The sequence below is a fragment of the Sitophilus oryzae genome, unplaced genomic scaffold (genome assembly GCF_002938485.1).
Source record: "Sitophilus oryzae breed Bouriz unplaced genomic scaffold, Soryzae_2.0 scaffold_168_pilon_pilon, whole genome shotgun sequence".
Lineage (NCBI taxonomy): Eukaryota > Metazoa > Arthropoda > Insecta > Coleoptera > Curculionidae > Sitophilus > Sitophilus oryzae.
The window spans coordinates 251,700-274,622 of NW_022146379.1; the positions used below are offsets into that span (position 1 = coordinate 251,700).

Genomic DNA, 22,923 nt, shown 5'->3' on the forward strand with positions numbered 1-22,923 from the left:
TGTACTAAAGTAAAAAATATGTGTATAATGTAGGTACTACATTTTTTTCGCTGTAGGGTTTAATAGCATTTTTAGCCGAGAATAAATGTTTTGCTCGTAATTTTCCAGATTTAACAACTATTATTCAAATATTGTAAATTTTATCATTCTAAATAATTATGTGTCTGTTAAATTGCTTTTGTACGCTCAAAGTTACAAAGTAACTATAACAACATTTATTCAAACATGTAAGCTGTATGTGTAGAGTTTAACAATATTGTTCGGACAATTTCCGTAGCTTTACAGTTCTGCAAGTGCAATATATTGTTTTGTAAAACTACGTTAAAATATGGAACTGAATATCGCACTTTGTGAATATAGAGGTGGATTAACATGGTTTTATACAAATAAAGGCAGAACAAGCAAATTATTATTATTGAATTTATACATTTTCTCTCTCTGTTGAACAGAGAGGGCCTTCTGTATACAAAAAGACACCAATGCTTAGCCTTTGCAGACGATTTAGTTATCTTAGCAAAAGATCAGAAAGAGCTGATATTGGTGACCAAAAGACTAGAAGATCAAGCACAAAAAGTAGGCTTAGTGTTTAATGAGAAGAAAACTAAGTTTATGGAGTTGTCAGCTGGGACTTTGAGAAGGGAAGATGTCTACAAATAGATTCTGAGAGAGGGAAATGATACTAGTCTGAGGAAGTAAATACACAGGAAATTGTTGCAGGAATAATGGCAGGAAATAGATGTGTTAGCGCACTACAGAAAAATATTAAGTAAGTAGTAAGAGCATCTCTAGTTAAGTTTATCATCATCATTTATCTCATCTAAGTTTAAGAATCAAAATATACCAAACATGATATGACCAATAGTCCTCTATGCATATCAAACGTAGACGTTCAATGCAACGGAAAGTTCGAGGCTAAATATTTGGGAAAGAAAAATAATGAGGAAAATTTTTGAAGGAAAAGAAATAGGCAACATATGATGTATGAAGATGTAGATGAACTAAAACATCTATGTCGGGCACCGAGTATAATGGGATTAGCAAAATAGTTCGATAATAGTATGATAACGAAACGTGAAATAGATGGAAATATAAGGAGGGATAGACCGAGAATTGAGAAGGATATGAGTGGATGGGTGGAGAAAAAAGGCGAAAGACAGAAACAAATGGAGAAAGATAACCAATCAAGCCATGAACATTTTCTCTCAACACTCGACTTTTTGACATTTTTTTAATTTTTATTTACCAATTTTTCCAACAATAAGTATATATACAGGATATGCCATGTAATCATAATTGTCAATACCTAATTTCGTATTTTATGGACAATGTCTTGTACTTATCTTCAACTGTTTTGGAAACTAATATGCCATTAAATGGCCTAAGTAAATTACTGTTTCACTGCAATACAATAGTTCTAGTATTATAGTCTTTTAAATTTCGTTGATTGTATTTCAGAAAAACGGTTCAAAGAACTTTGACTAATAATAATCCAATCAATTATATATATTTTTGCAACTTCGTGTCGACTGGATAGTCAGTTAGTTCGATGTTACATTCTTGATGACATGTTTATTTTAATTTTTTACTTTCCTCTGTTGGATCAATATTAACTGAATTTCAAGATTTGAAGTTTGTGTGTCTTCTAGAAGAACCTTAGAATTTTGATGGTCAGTTCACTTTTGAAGTTGAAGAAATTTGACTAGCGATGATTCATAAACAATAAGATATAATAATTAGATATACTGACAATATTACCAGCTATAGTATGTCCTCTTGATCACTCAATATTATGATTCTTTATTTATCCACAAGGAAGTTACAGGGGGCTTAAAAAATTTTGTGAGTTTCTTCGAGAATAGGATGGTACCGCTGTGCTGCATTTGGCAGGGGCACTGCCAAATATTTATACCTATATTTATATATTTTTTGCCTTTTGTTAAAGAAGCCTAAAATTTATTTAGTTCAATGCTACAAAAAGGGTGGTAATAGTTGTAATCCAAAATTGTGATACTTTAACAACAGCAACAAATTTACGTTAATCAAAATTAATAATAACCATCTATCCATCAAATAATCTTGTCTCCGCTCCTGTTTAACCCGTACTCGGAGACTATATTTAGAGAAGCACTGGATCGAATCCAGGGCGGAATCAAGTTTAATGGAATCCCAATAAACAATATCAGATATGGCCGATGATACGGTTATAATAGCCAGCGATATACAAGAACTGCAAAGCATTATAGATTCCGTAGTCCACTATAGTGAGATATATGGACTGCATCTCAATGTCTCCAAGACCAAACTATTGGTCTTTTCTAAGACTCCAATAAATGCACACCTTCGTGTCAAGGAACAAACAATCGAACAAGTGACCTTAATAAAGTATTTAGGAGCTAACATCAATAGTCAGTGCGACCCGAAAAGAGAAATATTTTCAAGAATTGAGCAAGCGAGAAAAATCTTCGTGAGAATGAAATCATTTTTTACAAGACGAGACCTCAGTGCGGAACTCAGAACTCGAATAGCCAGATGCTACGTCTTCTCTGTGTTACTCTACGGATGTGAGAGCTGGACACTGGATTCACAGACCGAAAAGAGAACAGAAGCCTTCGAAATGTATGTATACAGACGGATGCTGAAAATCTCATGGGTACAAAGGATCACCAACGATATACTCCAGCGCATGCAGAAACAAAAAGAGATACTGAACACCATCAAGGAAAGAAAAATACAATACCTGAGTCATGTGATGAGAGGTGGTAAATACGAAATAATGCGCAAAATAATAGAGGGCAAAGTGCAAGGGAAAAGATCAGTAGGAAGACGCCAGAACTCATGGCTAAAATATATGAGGAGATGGTTTGAACGCTCGTCTGTGGAAATCTTCCGGGCTGCAGTTTCCAGACCCACAATTGCCACTTTGATCGCCAACCATCGGTAGAAGAGGGCGTGATAAGAAGAAGAAGAATCAAATAATGAAAACGAAATTATATTGCCTTTTAATTTTTAGAAATTCAAGCATATTTTCATGTCTTTTCTTAATTTTCTCTAAAATGGAATAGAAATTGAGAAAAGCATAAACGGGATTAACCATTTTAGAACAAGCATAAATTTTTATGAATGTTCGTTAAAATGCCAAAAATAAAAAAGCTTTTCCTCTTGCAAACACAACATACTGTATATTAGCTTGGATATAGAAAATAGAATTATATTTCAATCGCGTTTTCGAGATACTTAGGTCTGGTTAAACATATTTAAAAGTTTGGATAAAAAATATATGTACTTACTTTTCTCATACCAAATTTAACTAAGGAATCCCATTCTGAATCTTCTGATCTAGGAGCGGATGAATATTCATAAGATTCTTGTCCAAGTGATCTTAAGTGGGTTTCGGGTAATCTCAGAACTCTAGCTTTCTCAGTTAAGACATAAGCAGGCTAAGAGAAAAAAAATATATCAGCAGAATTACAAAAAATGACAAGAGAAAAGTTAATTATGAAGCAATCGCAAACGTAAGTTTTCAAAGACCCTGACGACATATTTTTGCTGTATGGTTGTATTGTCGTTACAGAGTCCTTGGCATGATGATGTTGTCAACTGTGTGTAAGAAGCTTTGTTGATACATGTTTGAGAAGTACCTATTATAGTTCCCCAGTATACATTTGTAATGCATTGTCACATTTTAAGAAAAAATATATAAATATATCTATGAGTGTAAATTTTCCTAAAATATAATTTTACGACCAGAACCATGACTCCTGAGCATTTTCCGAGACATTCATGTCAATACATGCTTTGGTTAATTTTTAACACCGAAATGAACTGATCACGATCAATTTGCAATTTTTCAATTATCATTACATTTTGGTGTAATTTTTAATATGACGGGATGATTGTCGTAACGTCATATTACGCTGCATTGGATACTATACAGGATGGTCCGAACTGTATTCCGGAAACTTCGGCAGCATATTCTGCAGAGAAAAATAAGTAAAAAAGTTGGAATAAATGGATGTCCTAAAATGCTTAGTTTCGGAGATACAGGGTGTAGAAGTTTCATTTTTATTTCAATTTTTTCCAAATAATTTCTGAAGTAACGTCAATATTTGGATGAAAATCGGTGTCTGGAAGTTTTTTGACATGAGAAATTTGATTTTGGTGTCACTATGACTCGTACTAGTAGAGGGCACCACCTACATGTGTTTTAACTGTTTTGAAGCCTAATAACTTTTTGTTCGTACCTGTATAACACTACCGAGCGAAAAAATATACATCTCTGTGACTTTCTACGTAAAATATATCTCTTTGTAAAAATTGCTACGAGCAACCGTTCTTAAGATATTTAGAATAGTTTTTATTGACGAAAAATAAACACGTTGAGTAGATAGTTATTTCACTGAAATAATAAATTTGGGAAATTTTTATTTTTTAAATTAATCATAAATTTTTCAGCAAAAAATGATGATAAAACAGTTTCTGTTGAACTTTTCCCAGAAAAACTTTTCAAATTTATGATTTCAGTCTAATAACTATTTAGTCCACATGTTTATGTCAATAATGACAGGTATTGATAATTTCAATTCGAAATATCTCGAAAACCATTACTCGTAGCGATTTTTACTAAGAGACCTTCTTCACGTAAAAAACATCGTAAATGTACATTTTTTTATTCAGTAGTTTTATACAGGTACAGAAGAAAAGTTATTACTCTTCAAACCAGTTAAAAAATATGTCGGTGGCGCCCTCTACTAGTAGGAGTCATATTATTGACATAAAAATCAAATTTCTAATGTCAAAAAACTCCCAGACACCAATTTTCATCCAAATATTGACATTACTTCAGAAATGATTTGGAAAAAATTGAAATAAAAATGAAACTTCTACACCCTGTATCTCCGAAACTAAGCATTTTCGGACATACATTTATATGAACTTTTTTACTTATTTTTATCTGCAGAATATGCTGCCGAAGTTTCCGGAATACAGTTCGGACCACCCTGTATATTAAATAAAAAAAAAACGTTAAAAACTAACGATACAGTCCGGGTTTTAATAAGCATTAATAACGATAACAGAACTAACGATATTAAAGAAAAAATCTGTAATACCCCAATAAAAAAATACAAAACAAAAAATTGTAAAAAATACCCTAATACTTTGTATTGCCTCTCTTGGTTGCTATAACTGCCTGTATACATCCGTTCATACTGTCATTGAGGCCGCATATCGTGCTGGCAACTGTTAGTTTTGGGTCAGCATTTACATGTGTGGAAGTAAATCGCATAGGGATCTTATTAAGTCGGAGTGAGAGAAATGCGACGGTATGTTGTTGCGGCGTTGCCGGTACGCCTTTCCCTATCAAGTAAAATCACGATCGCAAACCGCTTATTTTTAAAAGACTTTTTTATCAAGAGATAACTAGATAAAATCATTAGACATGTTTCTGAGCATCTGAAATGGAATTATAAGGATATCGTTAGGGTGTCATTTTTTTATAACGAGAAAAGGTCAGTAATCGCGATAATTTAAAAACTCAACTTTTTATCACATAACAGGCCATAACTAAAGAACCACTTTAGATATTGAAACTTTTTTTATTTTCAAGATCGGATATTTTACAATATGTTTACAAGCAATTTTTAACAATCGCGTAATTTTTTTATTGATAAAAATTTTCATATACTGTCTACAAAGAAAGTACAGCAGAAATATTAACAATGTTCTTGAAAAAACTACAATCTATTATTTCTAAGATATTTCGAGATATCGATTTTTGAATTCAGAGTTCTAATAGCGCGACCACTATCGAACGCCCACTCAATTCCACTTATTTTTACCAAAAATGCAAGTATTTCTAGCTTGCACTTAAAAAAAATTCAAGCTATAGGGAAAATTACAACGACTCGTTAACAAGTAAACAAATTAAGTATCACGAGACGTAATTAAATCGTGAAGCTGAATTCATGACGTACACGTTTCCCTAGAAGTTTAAGTACTGACAGAGGACAGAGGTATTGATTGGGTCGACCGGTCAACTGCGACAAATCTGCTATATCCCCTTCCACGTCTCTTAGGGCACAAACATAGTGAGGCATCTCGATGCGATGCTCGCCAAGATTCTGGCCGCGCTGCTCGCCAGGATGGTAGCCGCGATGCATCCTACGCGCACTGTTTTAAAACGGCGAATAGGTGCGCGCAGGCATACTGAAACATTTACCATCGCCGTTTTATTAAGCACCAGTTTATGTAATAGTAGTTATTAATTAGTATAGGCTTGGTGCATTTCAGTTGATTTCAACAAATTCCTACCGCACCGAGTCAATGGCAAAAATCAGAAATTATCCCTATCTATTTCACGTCGCTTTCATGTTGATCGCATAGAATAATATTGAAATCGTGGTTTTGTTATAATATACAAGTATTTTAGTTTTTTGTTAGTGCAGTTATTGAGACAAACAGAGATAAAACACTCAGGTACCAGATTTGTGTGAGGTAATGCTGTTTCGGGTAGTAAAAAATAAATGAAAAAGAATTCGAACTAGGCGTCGGCATCATGCTGTGTTGTGACAATGTCAAATGTTAATAAAATTGCCGAAAAAAATGTTAACGCATAAAGGAGAGCGCAATTAGGGCGTTGTTGGGTGCAATTACATTCAATAACTGAACTTTCCCGGATATTCAACTCTCCTGAAACAAAATTTTATAGCTTCATAGTTTCTCACACCAATTTGATCAAAAGCAAAAATGGTTTCAAGCAGTTCGACGAAACAAGTAAGTAAGCAAAGTGCTCGTTACATAATCAAATAATTAAAAAGACATACTATGAGAGGATAAAATATAATTTGCAATATTAATGGTATACTTTTTTTAATCAACTAGTGATTAAAGTACTTGCTATAAATAAATAACGTCCATAAACTAATTTCGATTTTGAAAATAGCTACTGTCACTAGAAACTTGCCATGACGACATCAGCCCTCTTTGCTGCCATTTTATTGAAAAATTGCTCTTTATTCAAAGTCTGAGCTAGATAGGTATAGGACACCCTAATATATGTAGTTTGAAAGAGCATTTGAATTTGTTTCGATTTATTTTAAAAATTAGGTTGTCGTATTTGAAATAAAATTTTTATGTAAAATAAATATTTAAAATAAATCATCAATTTTTGGTACTCCTGTATAAATTTAAGGCAGCAATACAATTTTTCAGTAAAGTTTATTTCTCTAACTTTAAACTCCGCACAAGAATTAATTCTAAAAAGTAATGTACAGGGTGTTGATAATCTATTCCATTGTAGCATGTATATTTATATATCTTTAAATATCTCAAAAACCAAAGCTTGTAAACATATTAATATATAATAACCCTTATAATACATGCCTTATTTTGTGTCCAAGGATCCAAATAAGAAATAAAATATCGGGTGTTCCATAAGAAAAAATATAATTTTGGTGTAAATCTTAGTTCTGACATACCCTGTACATTTCAAAATAATTTCAAATTATGCACATGGTCTTCCCACATATGCCCATAAAATATTTTGTTTTTACATATTTCCGTTTTCGTATAATCAACCGACGCGAATGAATTGCGCCATCCCGTATATAGGTGTTCCATTTAAAAAAAATATTCACGATACACTCACACTTTTTTGAGCCACCCTTTAGAAGTTCAAATATTTTCCTCAAATACATCCTAATACATACTTTATGTCTGGACTACAAAATTCATAAGTTTTTTATTATTAGAACTACAGATTCCTGACGCATTATTGCCGGACCCTGTAGAATCAAAGTTATTACCTTTAGTCATTGATAAATTAAATATTAGTATTGTGAACATTTTATTCCACCCGACTCTAGTTCGACATATGCTCAACGAATTGTGATCCTAAACCGACCAATCAAATGTAAAGTTTCAGGCATCCGCCTCTGCTTCTCGCAAAAAACAAAAATTTTGTTTTTTAGGAAGCATCGCGCTGAACATCTAGATGCGTGGCGAGGTGCGAGGCTACAGTATGTTTTGACGCACAAATTTGTACATGTTTGATTCAGCATCGCCGGATGGCGAGGTGAATGGCGCGTCGCATCGAGATGAAATGCTCCGCACTATGTTTGTACGATAGTCGCGATGCATCCTACGCGCACTTACTCGCCGTTTTAAAACAGTACGCGTAGGATGCATCGCGGCTAGCATCCTGGCGAGCAGCGCGGCAAGCACCTTGGCGAGCGTCGCATTGAGATGCCTCACTATGTTTGTGCCCTTAGCGACGTGCACAGTTTCTCGGTTTATTTCGTACGTTTCGCAACGTGTTTACTGTCCTCTCTTTGTTCAGTATATTATAAACGCATTGTACTCTTCTTACATACGGAAATCTCGACCTAAGACTAACCTCTGCCAGCCCTTAGTATATCATATTGCGTTATGTTTTCCTGCAGTGGGATTCTGTAAGCCCCGTAGCAAGAAATTTCCTGTCCAGCCTATGCTATTTGTATACGATTGATGAGTCACTAGACAGGAAATATGTTTAGAGAATCGCTAGCATGTTCTTCTTTAAGGCCCAAACGAAGATCATTTAATGAAGCTGGTAACGCTTCGCGACCTCTAACCCTCTTGCCAAGCATTTCCCAAACGCTGAACATAATGGGCAGTTCATAGTAATGTATAGTTCACAATAATCACCAAAGCCGCCTTGTCATATTAAAAAATAACTTCAAAGAGAAATTATAATTATTGAAAAAAATTGTAAATTGTTGGTGGCGAGTTCATTTCGCTCTTAAAAATTAACCAAAACATGTATTGACATAAATGAAGAAACAAAATGCTCATGAGACATGGTTCTGACCGTAAAATTATAATTTAAGAAAATTTACACACGAAATTATTGCACAGGGTGTTTTAAAGTTAGGGTAAAAAAACAACCCGTCGATTAACCCTGTATAATATGCCAAATACTAAAGTTTATAAAAAACTGAGTTTAGTAATTAAAGTTGATATAATTATATACAGCGTGCTAAAAAATTCATAAAAATAGGGCTAAAAGTAACAAAAATATAATGGTGCAAGTATACACTCGGCGAGGCGACCCGATACTCCACAAAAAGTTAACGATCTGTACATTGTTATTGGTTAGGACAGTCCTTTTTTGTCTCGGGTCGCCTCGGCGAGTGTGTACTTCCAGCATAACACTTTAAAGTTGACCAAAAAAAAAATTTCTCCGTTGCGTTTTTTTGCATCTGAGAGTATATTTTTTATTTTTATATGGTTAGGAACCAAGTAGAAAAAAGTTTAATATAATTTGACTTATCAAAAGTCCATCGATATTTCTATAATAATTTTTTTTCTTACCAACTATCAAGTTATGTTTACATTAAGATATCAATATATGAAAAGTTTACGTAAAAATATAAAAATACGAAAACTCATAGTGTTTAGTCTCTTTTTTAACTGAAGATCTTTTTAAATTTTTTTAAAAATAAAATCCGTTATCCTCAGACGATTTTATGACTAACCTGATTGAAAAAGTCATCCAAAGATGCCAAGGCTCTGCTCTGGAAACACGACGCAAGATCTCCGTTCAAGCATTGGGCGTTTGTTTTTGCCAAATAGGGATCTTGATCTGGACCAGTGCCCAGGCCAATCCAATCCAATAAATTTCGCCCTAAAATAGATTAAAATAAATTTGTTAGAATAACTTCTTGGGATACGCACAGAAAAGTTTTATCTTTCTTAGTATATTACAATATATTAAATTTATTCTTTTAGTAGATTTCCAGACTAGTTGCGTGAATTATGTGTTATGATATCTATTTACATTATACAGGGTGGTCCGAACTGTATTCCGGAAACTTCGGCAGCATATTCTGCAGATAAAAATAAGTAAAAAAGTTCGTATCATTATGCTATAAAATTCTTAGTTTCGGAGATACAAGGTGTAGAAATTGCATTTTTATTTCGATTTTTTTCCAAATAATTTCTGAGCTAACGTCGATATTTGGATGAAAATTGGTGTCTGGAAGTTCTTTGACATGAGAAATTTGATTTTGAAGTTAATATGACTCTTACTTGTAGAGGGCCCCACCTACAAATTTTTAACTCGTTTGAAGAGTAATCAATTTTCGTCCGTACCTGTATAATACTACTGAGTAAAAAAATATACATTTAGGACGTTCTTTACGTAAAAAGGGTATCGTAGAAGAAATCGCTACGAGTAATGGTTTTCGAGATATTTCGAATTGAATTTATCAATACCTGTCATCATTGACATATATTAAACATGTTGACTAAATAGTTATTAGACTGAAATCATAAATTTGAAAAGTTTTTCTGACAAAAGTTCAACAGAAACTGTTTTTTATCATTATTTTTTGCAGAAAAATTTATGATTAATAATGTGTTCTTTTTTTATAAATTGGATTAGGATCGAAAGAAATCAACAGAAGTCCTTTGTTTTAAATTTGTCGACGTTTCGCAAAATTTATTTGCATCTTCAGGACACTACAAAGTTAAGAGAGCAAAAAATACAATCAAATAAAAGTTTTTTTCAAAAATTTAACAAACAACCCAAAATACATATCAGTGGAATTCCACACATATACAATTGGTAAAACTACCCTAATGTTAACAATTAAATAAAATATATGTATATGTTACTCACATTTAAATCTGGACTTTCTTAGTCATATCCATTAATACACGGATGGTATAGAGGTGAGTGGTATATATTCCTTTTTTCCTTTTAAAACACATAACACACTTACATAAAAAAAAACATATAACACAATTATGTATAGAAAAATATCACGAAAATCTTTTTCTTTCACAGACAAGCAGTGCAGATGTACCTACGTGGACCGTATACAGAGAGCAACTAATTCTAGTTGATAAAATACTAATATAATTTTTACCTGGAGATAAAGAACAGTTGAAAAAAGAAACATATAAAAATATTATTTGGATTTAAACCATTATTCTGAAGTTATATTATTTAATTTTTGAAAGAATATTAAAATATGCTGTACTCAGGTTTTCTACGTCTGAGTAACATATACATATATTTTATTTAATTGTTAACATTAGGGTAGTTTTACCAATTGTATATGTGTGGAATTCCACTGATATGTATTTTGGGTTGTTTGTTAAATTTTTGAAAAAAACTTTTATTTGATTGTATTTTTTGCTCTCTTAACTTTGTAGTGTCCTGAAGATGCAAATAAATTTTGCGAAACGTCGACAAATTTAAAACAAAGGACTTCTGTTGATTTCTTTCGATCCTAATCCAATTTATAAAAAAAGAACACATTATATATTATTGGATCGACAACAATAAAAATTATATTTATGATTAATTTAAAAAAATAAAAAGTTCCCAAATTTATAATTTCAGTTAAATAGGTACCGAGATAGGTACCTATCTACTCAACGTATTTTTTCTCAATAATTATATGTATTGACTACTTCCATTCATAATATCTTGAGGAAGGTTGCTCGTAGCGATTTTTACCAAGAGACATTTTTTTTACGTAAAAAATTACGGAAATATACATTTTCTCACTCAATAGTTTTACACAGGTACGGACAAAATTTTTTTACTTTTCAAAATAGTGAAAATACACATGTACAGGGTGGGTCCAATTCGACGCTTTTAAATGGAAACACCCTTTTCTATAGGAGATAGATAAAAACTAGTATCAGTGTGTGGAGCTCAATTTTTGTCAAAAACATGATGGGGAAAACCGCATATCGATATCTGTTACCGTTTTGGAGTTACGGGGTGTTTTTCAAAAATATGCATTTTTAACAAATCGCTGTAACTTTTTTGCTATGGAAAATTTTGTATTTTTATGAAAACACTTTCAAAGCACCTTTTTACGTAGAATTTAATGGTTTAAGTGTATTTTTTTTAAAATTAATAATTTAAGAATTATCAACAGAAAATTTAATTTTTTATATGGAACACCCTGTATATTTTTAACTTATTGAAAAGAAATTAAAATTACCTTTCCAAAAATATAACACACTTGATATTTTGCTCGATTCCTCTTCGAGATATAGAGTATATAAAAATTCGCCCGCTTTAAATAAGTAGGCTTTGAACCGCACCGGCTGTAATGCAAAAAAATCTAGCTGTGAGCATCAATGAAAACGAAAATAATATTTGCTATGAGAGATGCAGAGTTTTATAACAATTTAAAATATATTAAACCAACATCAACACATTTAAACTATATCTAATAACAATAAAAATAAACAGCAAACCAAGACATGAGATTTTGCTACAGGTGTTCGACATATCGACCGTCTTCTGTTATGGACAGACGGGGCAGTTTTTGAACATTTCTCGCGGAATTCATTACTCAGTGGGGGTGAAAGATACCCTCTCATAACTGCTAAGTATTTCTAATTCTTGTCTAGATTATACGGAAGAATAAGGAACCTTTATTCTTCCGCAAATATATCCATAGGTTTAGATCCATTGGCACTAGTCAGGCGGCCTCGACGGCCAATGGCTGGGATCTTGGTTAGCTATTCAATTATTCTTGAAATTGGCTGCAAAAATTTGCTGATAACTTCAGCGTTCAAAGGCGGTGCGCCGGCTTGCTGGAAAAATATGTTTTCGAGTTGCATTAAGAGCATATCATCAATAAGGGGTCCAAAGCCTACTAGTTAAAAGTGGCGAACTTTTAAAAAATTTATATTTCGAAGGGGAATATAACAAAATATCAAGTGTGCTATATTTTTGGAAAGGTAATTTTAAATTCTTTTCAGTTAATTAAAAATATAGAGGTTGCCCCAAATAAAAAATCAATTTTTCTGATGATAACTCTTAAATTATTAATTTTAAAAAAATTATACTTAAACGATTAAATTCTACGAAAAAGGTGCTTTGGAAATGTTTTCAAAGAAATACAAAATTTTCCATAGCAAAAAAGTTACAGCGATTTGTTCAAAATGCACATTTTTGAAAAACACCCCGTAACTCCGAAACGGTAACAGATATTGATGTGCGGTTTTCACCATAATGTTTTTGATGAAAATTGAGCTCCAGACACCGATATTAGTTTTCGTCTATCTCCTATAGAAAAGGGTGTTTCCATTTAAAAGCGTCGAATTTGACCCACCCTGTACACCTACATTGGTGGCACCCCCTACGAATAGGAGTCATATTGACATCAAAATCAAATTCCTCAAGTCAAAAAATTCCTAGACACCAATTTTCATCCAAATATTGACATTACTTCAGAAATTATTTGGAAAAAATTGAAATAAAAATGAAACTTCTACACCCTGTATCTCCGAAACTAAGCATTTACGGACATACATTTATATGAACTTTTTTACTTATTTTTATCTGCAGGATATGCTGCCGAAGTTTCCGGAATACAGTTCGAACTACCCTGTATAATACGCATGATTGAAAAAAGGGCATCTTAGATAGCTGGGAGACAATATATGATAATTTTTGCGAGGTCAATCTCTAAATGTCATTTACTAAAAATTGACATAAATCTTCAAAAATTAACAAAATTACAATCCTCTCACAGCTTGTACTCTTCTTTAAGAGTACAAGTAAGAAGAAGTTTAGTAAAGAAGAGTACAGGCCAAGTAAATCATGTCTAGGGCTTGACCCCGCCAAAATTATCATCGATTGTCATTCTCCAGCCGTTTTTGACGCAGTTTTTTTTTCGATCGTTTGTTGTAAATGATATGTTATATAAAATCGTATGAGGTAAAAAGTCTTACTTAAGTCAATAATATTTTAAATATGACTAGTATAAATTTCACCATCAGGTCGTCATGTATACATTTTTAGATCTAAAAAAATGTGGATATTAATCTTTCCAGATTTCTTTCTGGCTTGTTTACGAACAGCGTTTCCAGTATCACCCATATTTTAACTCGATATAGGTCATAAAAATGCAAGCGTAAAATTTATAGCCTTATAGAACATTCAGAATCTAAAAGGATAGCGTGGGGATTGAAAGAGGAGAGACAAAATCTCGTCCAGGATAAAAATGGTGTCTTTATAACTCTTTGTGAGAATTTTCAGAGCTATAACTAGAAATTCACGATATAAAATACGGAAGTAGTATTGCTCTTTGCACACAAAATGAAGCTAGATATACGTTGGAGTGTACATAAAATAACTAAAGCTCCTGATAATATATAGTTAAAAGCATTTCTAGAATGTGTTTTTATTGTGTTTTTATAATTTTTTATTAGTATATATTCAAAGATAATAAAGTACTCCTGCTCTAGATGCCAGCCCACCAAGGGATAGAAGGCAATGAAAAAGCAAACAATCTAGCTAGAAAGATTTAGAGTAATTTTGTAAAAAAGAGCTTCTATACGGGCTGTCTCACATTTAGTGCGACAAACTGAAAGGGGTTGTAGAGGGCATCAAAACCAGTCATTTGGGTATAGGAACCCATGTCCGGTATTATAAAAATGAGCGGAAGGAACTTGACTGGACGTGCACTAAGGTACCAACACGGACTGCACGCCCTACGATCAACAGCAAACAGGCGTTTGCATTTGTGTCTTCAACAGAATGGACGACACTTTGAGCAGTTTTTCTAAATATTTTGAATAAATAATGCAACTTGAAATTTACGTTTCCCTCCACCTCCTACCAAAACGGCACATTTCCGGACATGTATTCCTATACTCAAATGACTTGTTTTGATGCCCTCTACAACCACTTTGAGTTTTTCGCACTAATTGTGGGACACCCTGTAGATGTATACCGGGTGCGTCTCAAAAGTGGCTCAACCCTATAACTTTTTTATTTTTTCAGATAAAAAAACGAGATTTGGTATGTTAGTATATGACGTAAATTGGGATTGATTGATGTATTCAATTTTTTTTAGTCACTTCCTGTTTTATCGGAAAGCTTTGAATAAGAAGACTAAGGAAGGAGCATAATGCTATCCATGTATTCATGCATGGTGGGTGGAAAAAGCACCATAAAAGCACTCTAGGGTGGGGATCCTTGACAGTTCTGTTTGACGATTCATTTGACATATTTGAATTTGATCTGAAATTTTGTGGATTTGTCAGTCTTTACGGAGCTTATTTTATGTTATTTATTATTTATTCTACTACTGATAGTTGTATAAAGGTAGTAAATCTAGATGGAAATTGTGGCAGAACTTAAATTAACAGTGACACTATCGCGATTTATCGAAAAAGACTCTAAAATAGTTGGTTGTGTAAGCGTGCGGTAGATCTCGGCAAAAATTGAGTGAAATAATGGAACAACTTTTCGCTAGTAAGTGACTATATAATATACATACGTGTAGTAAACCGATCATTTATGAAATTCACTTAAATTAACTAAATTATATATTTTTCTTGCATTTTAACTTTTATTTATTACTTGTCAAAGATTAGATATCAAAGAATTTAGATACGTTAATTTGACTTACCTGCTTCAGTAGCGTATGGGATGTTTGTGTTAATAAATACTTATAACTTATCTATTTTTATTAGAATTATATATTTTTATAACAATTTTAATAACTACCAATATTTATTCACAACGTAAAATAAAACAACAAATTATTGGGTCTACCCTACATCATAGTTTTACATTTTTTAAATAAAATTAGAACGACACTGATAAACCGGAATTTAAATCGGCCATACTTGAGGTCCATCGCGGTGTACCTAAGATTTTTGATATACTCCTTCCTTAGTCTTCTTATTCAAAGCCGGAAACAACTGCAAAACTTTTGATTTTTAAATGGCATCCTTGGTATTTTTTTTTACTTTATTCGATAGAAAATTACACTCTGAATAGAATGACATATCATATGTCAACTTTTGACATTTTCGCTTTAAAAAAAATCATATTTTAAATTTCAATTTATAGTGCCATGGCTGTGTTAAAAACACTAATTTTTATTCAAGGAGCCTTGGAAAAATAGATTTGATCGTCTAATGTTTTTCGTGTCTTGTTCTGGCCGGTTAAAAGATGCACAAATCGTATTTTTAATCATATCTCAACTTTTCCAAATGAAACGAGGGTGGCTCATTAGCATACTTGGAAAAAGCATTTTTTTTACCAATAATTTGATACCACATACTTGGTATTTCGAGTCAAGTTGTCATTATGAACTGCATGTTACAATTTCATATAAACCATATGCGAAAATATCAAAAGTTGACGTATAATATGTCATTTTATTCAGAGTCTCGGTTTCATGTTCATTTTATTCATGTCATTTTCTATCGAATAAAGCAGAAATATACCGAGGGTGCCAATTAAAAATCAAAAGTTGCAGTCATTTCCGGTGAAACAGGAAGTGACTAAAAACAACTAAATACGTCAATCAATCCCAATTTATGTCATATACTAACGTACTAAATCTCGTTTTTTTTTTATCTGAAAAAATAAAAAAGTTATATGGATGATTCACTTTTGAGACGCACCCGGTATATATGGATTAGTCCAACCTACAGCAATTTCATATAAAAAAATGGTATTTAAGACCTAACATTACAAAAAATCTAATTTTAGAAAGTTTTAACGTCCTGTAACTCTAAAACTATGCATCTCCAGGCGCATGTTTATAGGAACTTTTTTCATATTTTTAGTTGAGGAATCAATGAGTACTTATTTAACACTTTTACAAGTTAATGATATTAAAACTTTTTAAAAGTAAGTGGTAGTCAGTTAGAGGTACAATTATTAGACTTGGACCAAGACAAATTAATAAAATTGCGTTTATCTCTTATTGGCTTATTTCTGTATTTAACTTTTAATTGGCATTAAACGGAACAAAACAGAATTGGACCTATGTTGATATGAAAAATAAATCTTATTTTTATGTGAATCTTCCCACCAGAGATGGTACATGTTTTTTTCATCAACACCCTGTATATCACGAAATTGCGTTATATTTTATAATATTAAAATTCGACGAGAAAAAGTGATTCTATATCCACCTATAATGACGCAAATCTTCTTACAAAACGAACTAAGAAGAAAAATAATCTAGCAGTTCTACTACCTCGTCATATCCCTTATTTAGCTCACAACACAACACTTTAAAACCTTATACGTAAATCATTCAAACTCAACTGCTTCACCAGTCTTATTCTAACCTATTCAGTACCGTCTTAACGGTATATTCTTAAGTCTATTGACCTCGACTCACCTTGTCTCGCGTCTTGCTCCTGACCGTTCCCGAATGTCGGCGGATTCTGACCTTGCAGAGCGACCAGTGTCACCGATGACAGCAGGAACAGCCACTTTGACAGCCACAACATTGTCAAGAGTTTCTTTTGTTTCAAGCACTGTCGCTTTTGATATCGTGATTATCGATGTTCAGCGTATTGTAGGTCAGATAACTGTACGCAGCAGGCACAGCGAGAATTGGCACGAAGTACCACGCCAAAAAATGTATATTTAATTTGAAACAGTACCAGAAAATTAAAGAATGAAAGATGTTAGACGTAATAGTTAGGTAAAAGATCAGTACTCCGGTTTTATACGAAGCATTTCTGGGGGTTAATGCATGAAGTAACTAACTTAAGTGTCGGGGGGTTATTATGTAAACTTTTCGGTGCAGAAGCGTGGGTTGGGATTTACCCAGGAGAAAGTACCTACGGAGTGTATTACGGAACTATTATAGTAACCTTGGAGCGGTAGTACCTTTTTGGGAGAAATTGACTGTTGAAGGCGGGCGGTTCTGTTATTGTTCTTCGGGGAATTCCGTTTAAATGCAAGACATTTTCAGGTCAAAAGGATTTTCTGGGTATTTTTAAATTGTTTCGGTTAGGTAATAATAATAATTCTGTATAATACAATGTAGTAATATATTTAACGTGGAATTTGGGAGGTTTGTAGTTTTAGTTGGGAATTTTCTATTTCAAAAATGTCGCGTGAGTTATCCTGTGCATGATTCATTGAACTAAACACTACTTGTTTTGAAATATTAATTTAACCCTCAACGACTATACTGAATAATTTTCCTTTAGTCGCTACAGAGTGGTCTAGTAGACCTCTATTTAATTGCGTAATAGAAAAAAAATGTCTTTTTATTTCTGTATACTTTTATCAAGTTACAAAAGTCAGTTAAAAATATATCGACATAACAGAAATAAATTATGAATCGGCAATCACACGTTGTTTAAAAATTGCGTGGTAAAAATAAAAAAGTAATATTTTCACATATTTTTGTACTGTATTATAAATTTGGGAACTTTTTATTTTTTCAAATTAATTATAATTTTTTCTGCGAAAAATGATGATAAAACAGCTTCTGTTGAACTTTTGGCACAAAATCATTTCAAATTTATGATTTTAGTCTAATAACTATTTAGTCAACATGTTTAATTTATGTCAATGATGACAGGTATTGATAATTTCGATTCCAAATATATATATAACTTTTACTCGTAACAATTTTTACCAAGAAACCATTTTTACGTAGAAAATGTCGAAAATGTTTACTCAACAGTTTTATACAGGTACGAATGAAAAGTTATTAGACTTTAAACCAGTTAAAAATATGTAGGTGGTGCCCTCTACAAGTAGGAGTCATATTGATACCAAAATCAAATTTTTCATGTCAAAAAACTCCCAGACACCAATCAATTTTTATCCAAATATTGACGTTACTTCAGAAATTATGGAGAAAAAATCTCCCGAAATAAAAATGAAATTTCTACACCCTGTATTTCCGAAACTAAGCATTTTAGGACATACATATGCGAACTTTTTTTCTTACTTTTATCTGCAGAATATGCCACCGAAGTATACTCTTTATACTATCCGGAATACATTTCGGACAACACGGTATATTAACATTAAAAATACATAAAAATTTTAAAGTGTCCGTTTTTCGTGCCAGTGAGTATATATAGGGAAATTAAAATAACTTCCGTTGCACATCATAATACGACCACCAGCAAACTCCATAAGACGAGCAAACGTCATTGATGACGTGCAACGGAAATTGTTCCGATTTCCCTATATTTATACAATCTTCGGTATTTTATTATTTTTAATTACTAAAACTATACCACACTTAGAGATCGTGTTTGTATATTGCGTTCTCAACAATAGGATGCCCTTCTCTCTTTTCTAGAACAATCGAAGTTAAGATAATAAAATAGTATACCGGATTTTGAATCATGCAGGAAGTATACCATAGCCACGGCACATAAAACAATCAGCACGCCAACTCTACTCAGATTCCATTGTTTAAAATTTCTATAAAATTTGACCTTGTCGGCGCCATTATGGTTTCCTAGTCAGGGCCGGATTAAAACGTATTAAAAAATTTCTCAGAAAATACGACAGGATCGTATTAAAAAAATACTGTAATTGACTGAAACTGAATTTTATTTACAATATTTTGTCCAAACAAATGAATCGTTAACCGCGCATACTTCTCGAAAAGTAAAAATGAAAAAATCAATTAAATATTTCACTGTAGAGAATAGACAATTAAAATTAAAAAACATGCAACTAACAAAAACATGCCAGGAGTTACAAACAAGAATTAAAAAAATACCAATAAAATATTTATTGAACAATATAAAGAGGCTACGTACAAATTATGCCCATCAATGGGCGTAGCAAATTTTATTAATATTCAAATTTCACAAATTAATAAATCCACAATTTTTTTTGAGAAACTTCTATTTTTTTCATGGCAGGAAACAAAGTAGGTACCGCCACGTATTTTATACCGTTACAAAGTGAATTGGTAAACATACTAAATTCAAAATGATCAGAACACAACCTGTACCTTTTCTGGGCCTTATTTATATCTTCAACCAAGTCTTCTCTATTAGATGCAATTGCCCATGTTCTTGCCCTAAAAATGTATTGTTAACTTGTTACTAATCTATTGTTATTTTCGATATACTCATTTTATTTATTTTTATAATTTTATTTAAATTAATAATATAATTATTTTTAAATTTAATGTTGAATGTCTAGATACAACACTAAATTTTACTAAATATTTAACATTTTAATCTTGCTAATATTTTATATACATATAGGGTGAGTCTTGAATAAGTGCAAATATTTTCAGGGGTGGTATATTTCGACCCCAGGAACACGTTTATGAGTTTTTTTCGCTAAAAAAAGATATTGAAAATCATGCATTTTCTTTTAACTTCCCTGTATATTTTTCGAAAACTTTTTAGAACTGCCTGTTCACCGGAAATTTTCCCACGGTATAATTTCTTAATCTCTGATATTACCATAGTTACGGCTTTACTCTATGGTTGCGGCACTAAAAGGGATGCAAATACAGAAAAAATCCGGTGGCTCTCAACTCAACATTTAAAAAAAAACATTTTTTTTTAAACTTAAATAACTCGGTTATTTTGGATTTATCTGAAAAAGTAAGGAGAAAATATGTTTCTTTTATCGAGATCTGCCAGCCCTGAAAATATTTGCACTTATTTAAGACTCACCCTGTATATAAGTTTGTTAACATTTAATATAGATGCTGAACTTGTATATTTTTAATTAGATCTTTCTATTTAGCTATATGTCCTAATATGTATACTACTGTTTTTTTTAACTAAAATATGTTAAAATAATTAATCACAAGAATCACATATGTATATACATACCTAATCGGATCTCTAGGAAACAGAAAGAAACTTTTATTGCAGTTTAATCTCGCCCAGTCAACAGCCCAGGCATTTTAAAAACACGTAAAAATTAGCGATTTAAAAATGTTCAGAAAAACAAAAATAAATTATATAACACAAGAAACGAAAATAAACTAGAAAAACCAAATATATAACACAATAAACAAAAATAAAACAACAACTATAAAATATAACTCAAGAAATAAACAAAATAAATTAATCCGTACGCTACTGACTCGAATCAGCCGAAAGTGTGCGCAGTCGATGAAAGAAACTACGACACTGGTTACTTTCTGTTGATGGAAACCCTAATGGCGGCGTGCGCGACGATATGCGCGTAGCGTTCCCGCCAAAGAGAGTTAGCCTGCCGTGTGATTTATATGCCGTGCCATAGCTATAGGGATATAGAGTGTATTGAAGACGGTGAAAATTGAAAATGCTTCAAAATATATCGATATTTTGTAGCCTGGGGTAGCCTTCTTTAGCTTACACATACATACGCAATATTGAAAAATGTATATTCGATGTGGAATTAAAGACTACATTCAGTAAACATGCACTATGTATGCTCTTAACAAATATTTTTAGTTTTTTTTTCCATCAAAAATTTTGCTCTAACCCAAGCTTAATTTTTTCTTACTATATTATGTTATATTAGAAACTTCGTGGTCGGCCGTAGCTCCAGCGTTAGTGTGTCGATCTGCGGAGCAGACTGGGTTCGATCCCCAGCCAGTACGGTCGCTTTATTTATTTAAATAAAAATATTTATTTATCTAAATAGAGCGACCAATGAGCCGCCACCTCAAGGAAGGCAATGGCAAACCACCTTGAGTATATTTGCCTTGTACAGCCTCTCAAATAGTGCCGTTCGGATTCGGCAATAAACTGTAGGTCCCGTGTACTTGTGAAACACTGATGACACACATCACAAGTACATGCGAGAGGTAGCCGACGCTCTATATAGAGTATGGCACTGTAAGAAGAAGAAACGTATAAAAATCTGCTCTCTTTATGTGCCTATCAAGTAATATGTTATTACACATATGACATTAAATTGAATTTAAACATTTCATTTTAGCAGTCCAAGGACTAAATTTCGCACTTCAGTTCGGTTATCGCATATTAAATAGTCAATGTTATGATGTCAATTATTACATCCTGTAGTTATATAATCTGATTTTGTTATTTTACAATCGAGATGACTAACCTTTTGATGGTTTTGTGTTTACTAATTTAGAAAGCAACGCTGCATGGTTGAAAACCAGGGGAATGGAGATTGTTATAGCATTACATAGCGGTAATGCAGATTAAATTTAATCTTTGTTAGTTTATTAATTAATTGCTATTTTAGATCATCAACAGATTTTATAAAAATTGTTTTGGTTAAAGATACAGCTAGAGTACAGCGTAGAGGATTCCAATGATCCTTGCCTTGCTAGTTCATCGGCTTTTTAATTGTTTGTTATGGCGCCTTGACCTGGCATTCCTAGACGAGTCTCGACAATAACTTTGGACTCATAAGCGCCTAAAGTGTCGCTTGACTGTCTGAGCATACATTGATGTCCTACCTGGGGTAAGCTCTTCTGTTGTTTTTTCTCGCGCATTGTAGAAAGGCGAGAATTCCTGCCTAGAATATGATTGAGTTTTTACCCAAGAAAAAGGATTGCTTGCTTTTGGTTTTTCCCCAAAATACTCCTTTTTCTATCAGCAGTTCATCAGCGGTCTATGAGCCGTCTCTATATCATGTTAGTGCGGCTTGAAAAAATTTTGTATCTCTCCATTACATTCCTTGATTCACTTTATGCACTTCGAATGGTTTGTTTTAGTGATAAACACGGGTGATTTGGTCCGATTATATTTGGAGTAGAGATCCCCCATAATATTTCAGAGACGTCATATTTCCCCAAAACAACGCAGTTTGTTGAAGATAGTGTCCCATTTTTGCCTCCGCTGAATCACTATGTGAAGAGCTGGAAGATCCAGAAGTACCTCCATTAATGCAATGGGCATTGATTTTATTGCCCCTGATATGCTCAGACAAGCAAGTCTTTTTACCGTGCTGACTGCCCAGACTTTAAGAGAATACATAAAATTAAATATTCCCTTGAAGTAATATGGTAGAAGTGTAGTATCACAGCCTAATCATTAGGAATCTAGTCGACTTACCACCGAATAATACAAATAAGCTGCTATTTATTTGATATCGAAATTATATCATTGTATTGTAATTGGCCGTATTGTAATTGGCCGGCTTATTGGCCGAATTTTTTCATTTAATTTCTCTATGTCTTTAATATT

General features: G+C 32.7%; 1 protein-coding gene across 1 annotated transcript in view; it reads right to left on the reverse strand.

Moving 5' to 3' along the window:
- LOC115880982 overlaps window positions 1–17,525 on the reverse strand; it is a 43,740-nt gene extending 26,215 nt beyond the window's left edge. The window contains exons 1-3 of the mRNA XM_030898327.1: window positions 17,163–17,525; window positions 9,513–9,661; window positions 3,288–3,437 (exon numbers count right to left, since the gene is read on the reverse strand). Of these exons, the coding sequence (XP_030754187.1) occupies window positions 3,288–3,437; window positions 9,513–9,661; window positions 17,163–17,274 (411 nt within the window). The 5' untranslated portion in view covers window positions 17,275–17,525. The remainder of the gene's footprint in view (window positions 1–3,287; window positions 3,438–9,512; window positions 9,662–17,162) is intronic.
- Between the last annotated feature and the right edge of the window lie 5,398 nt (window positions 17,526–22,923).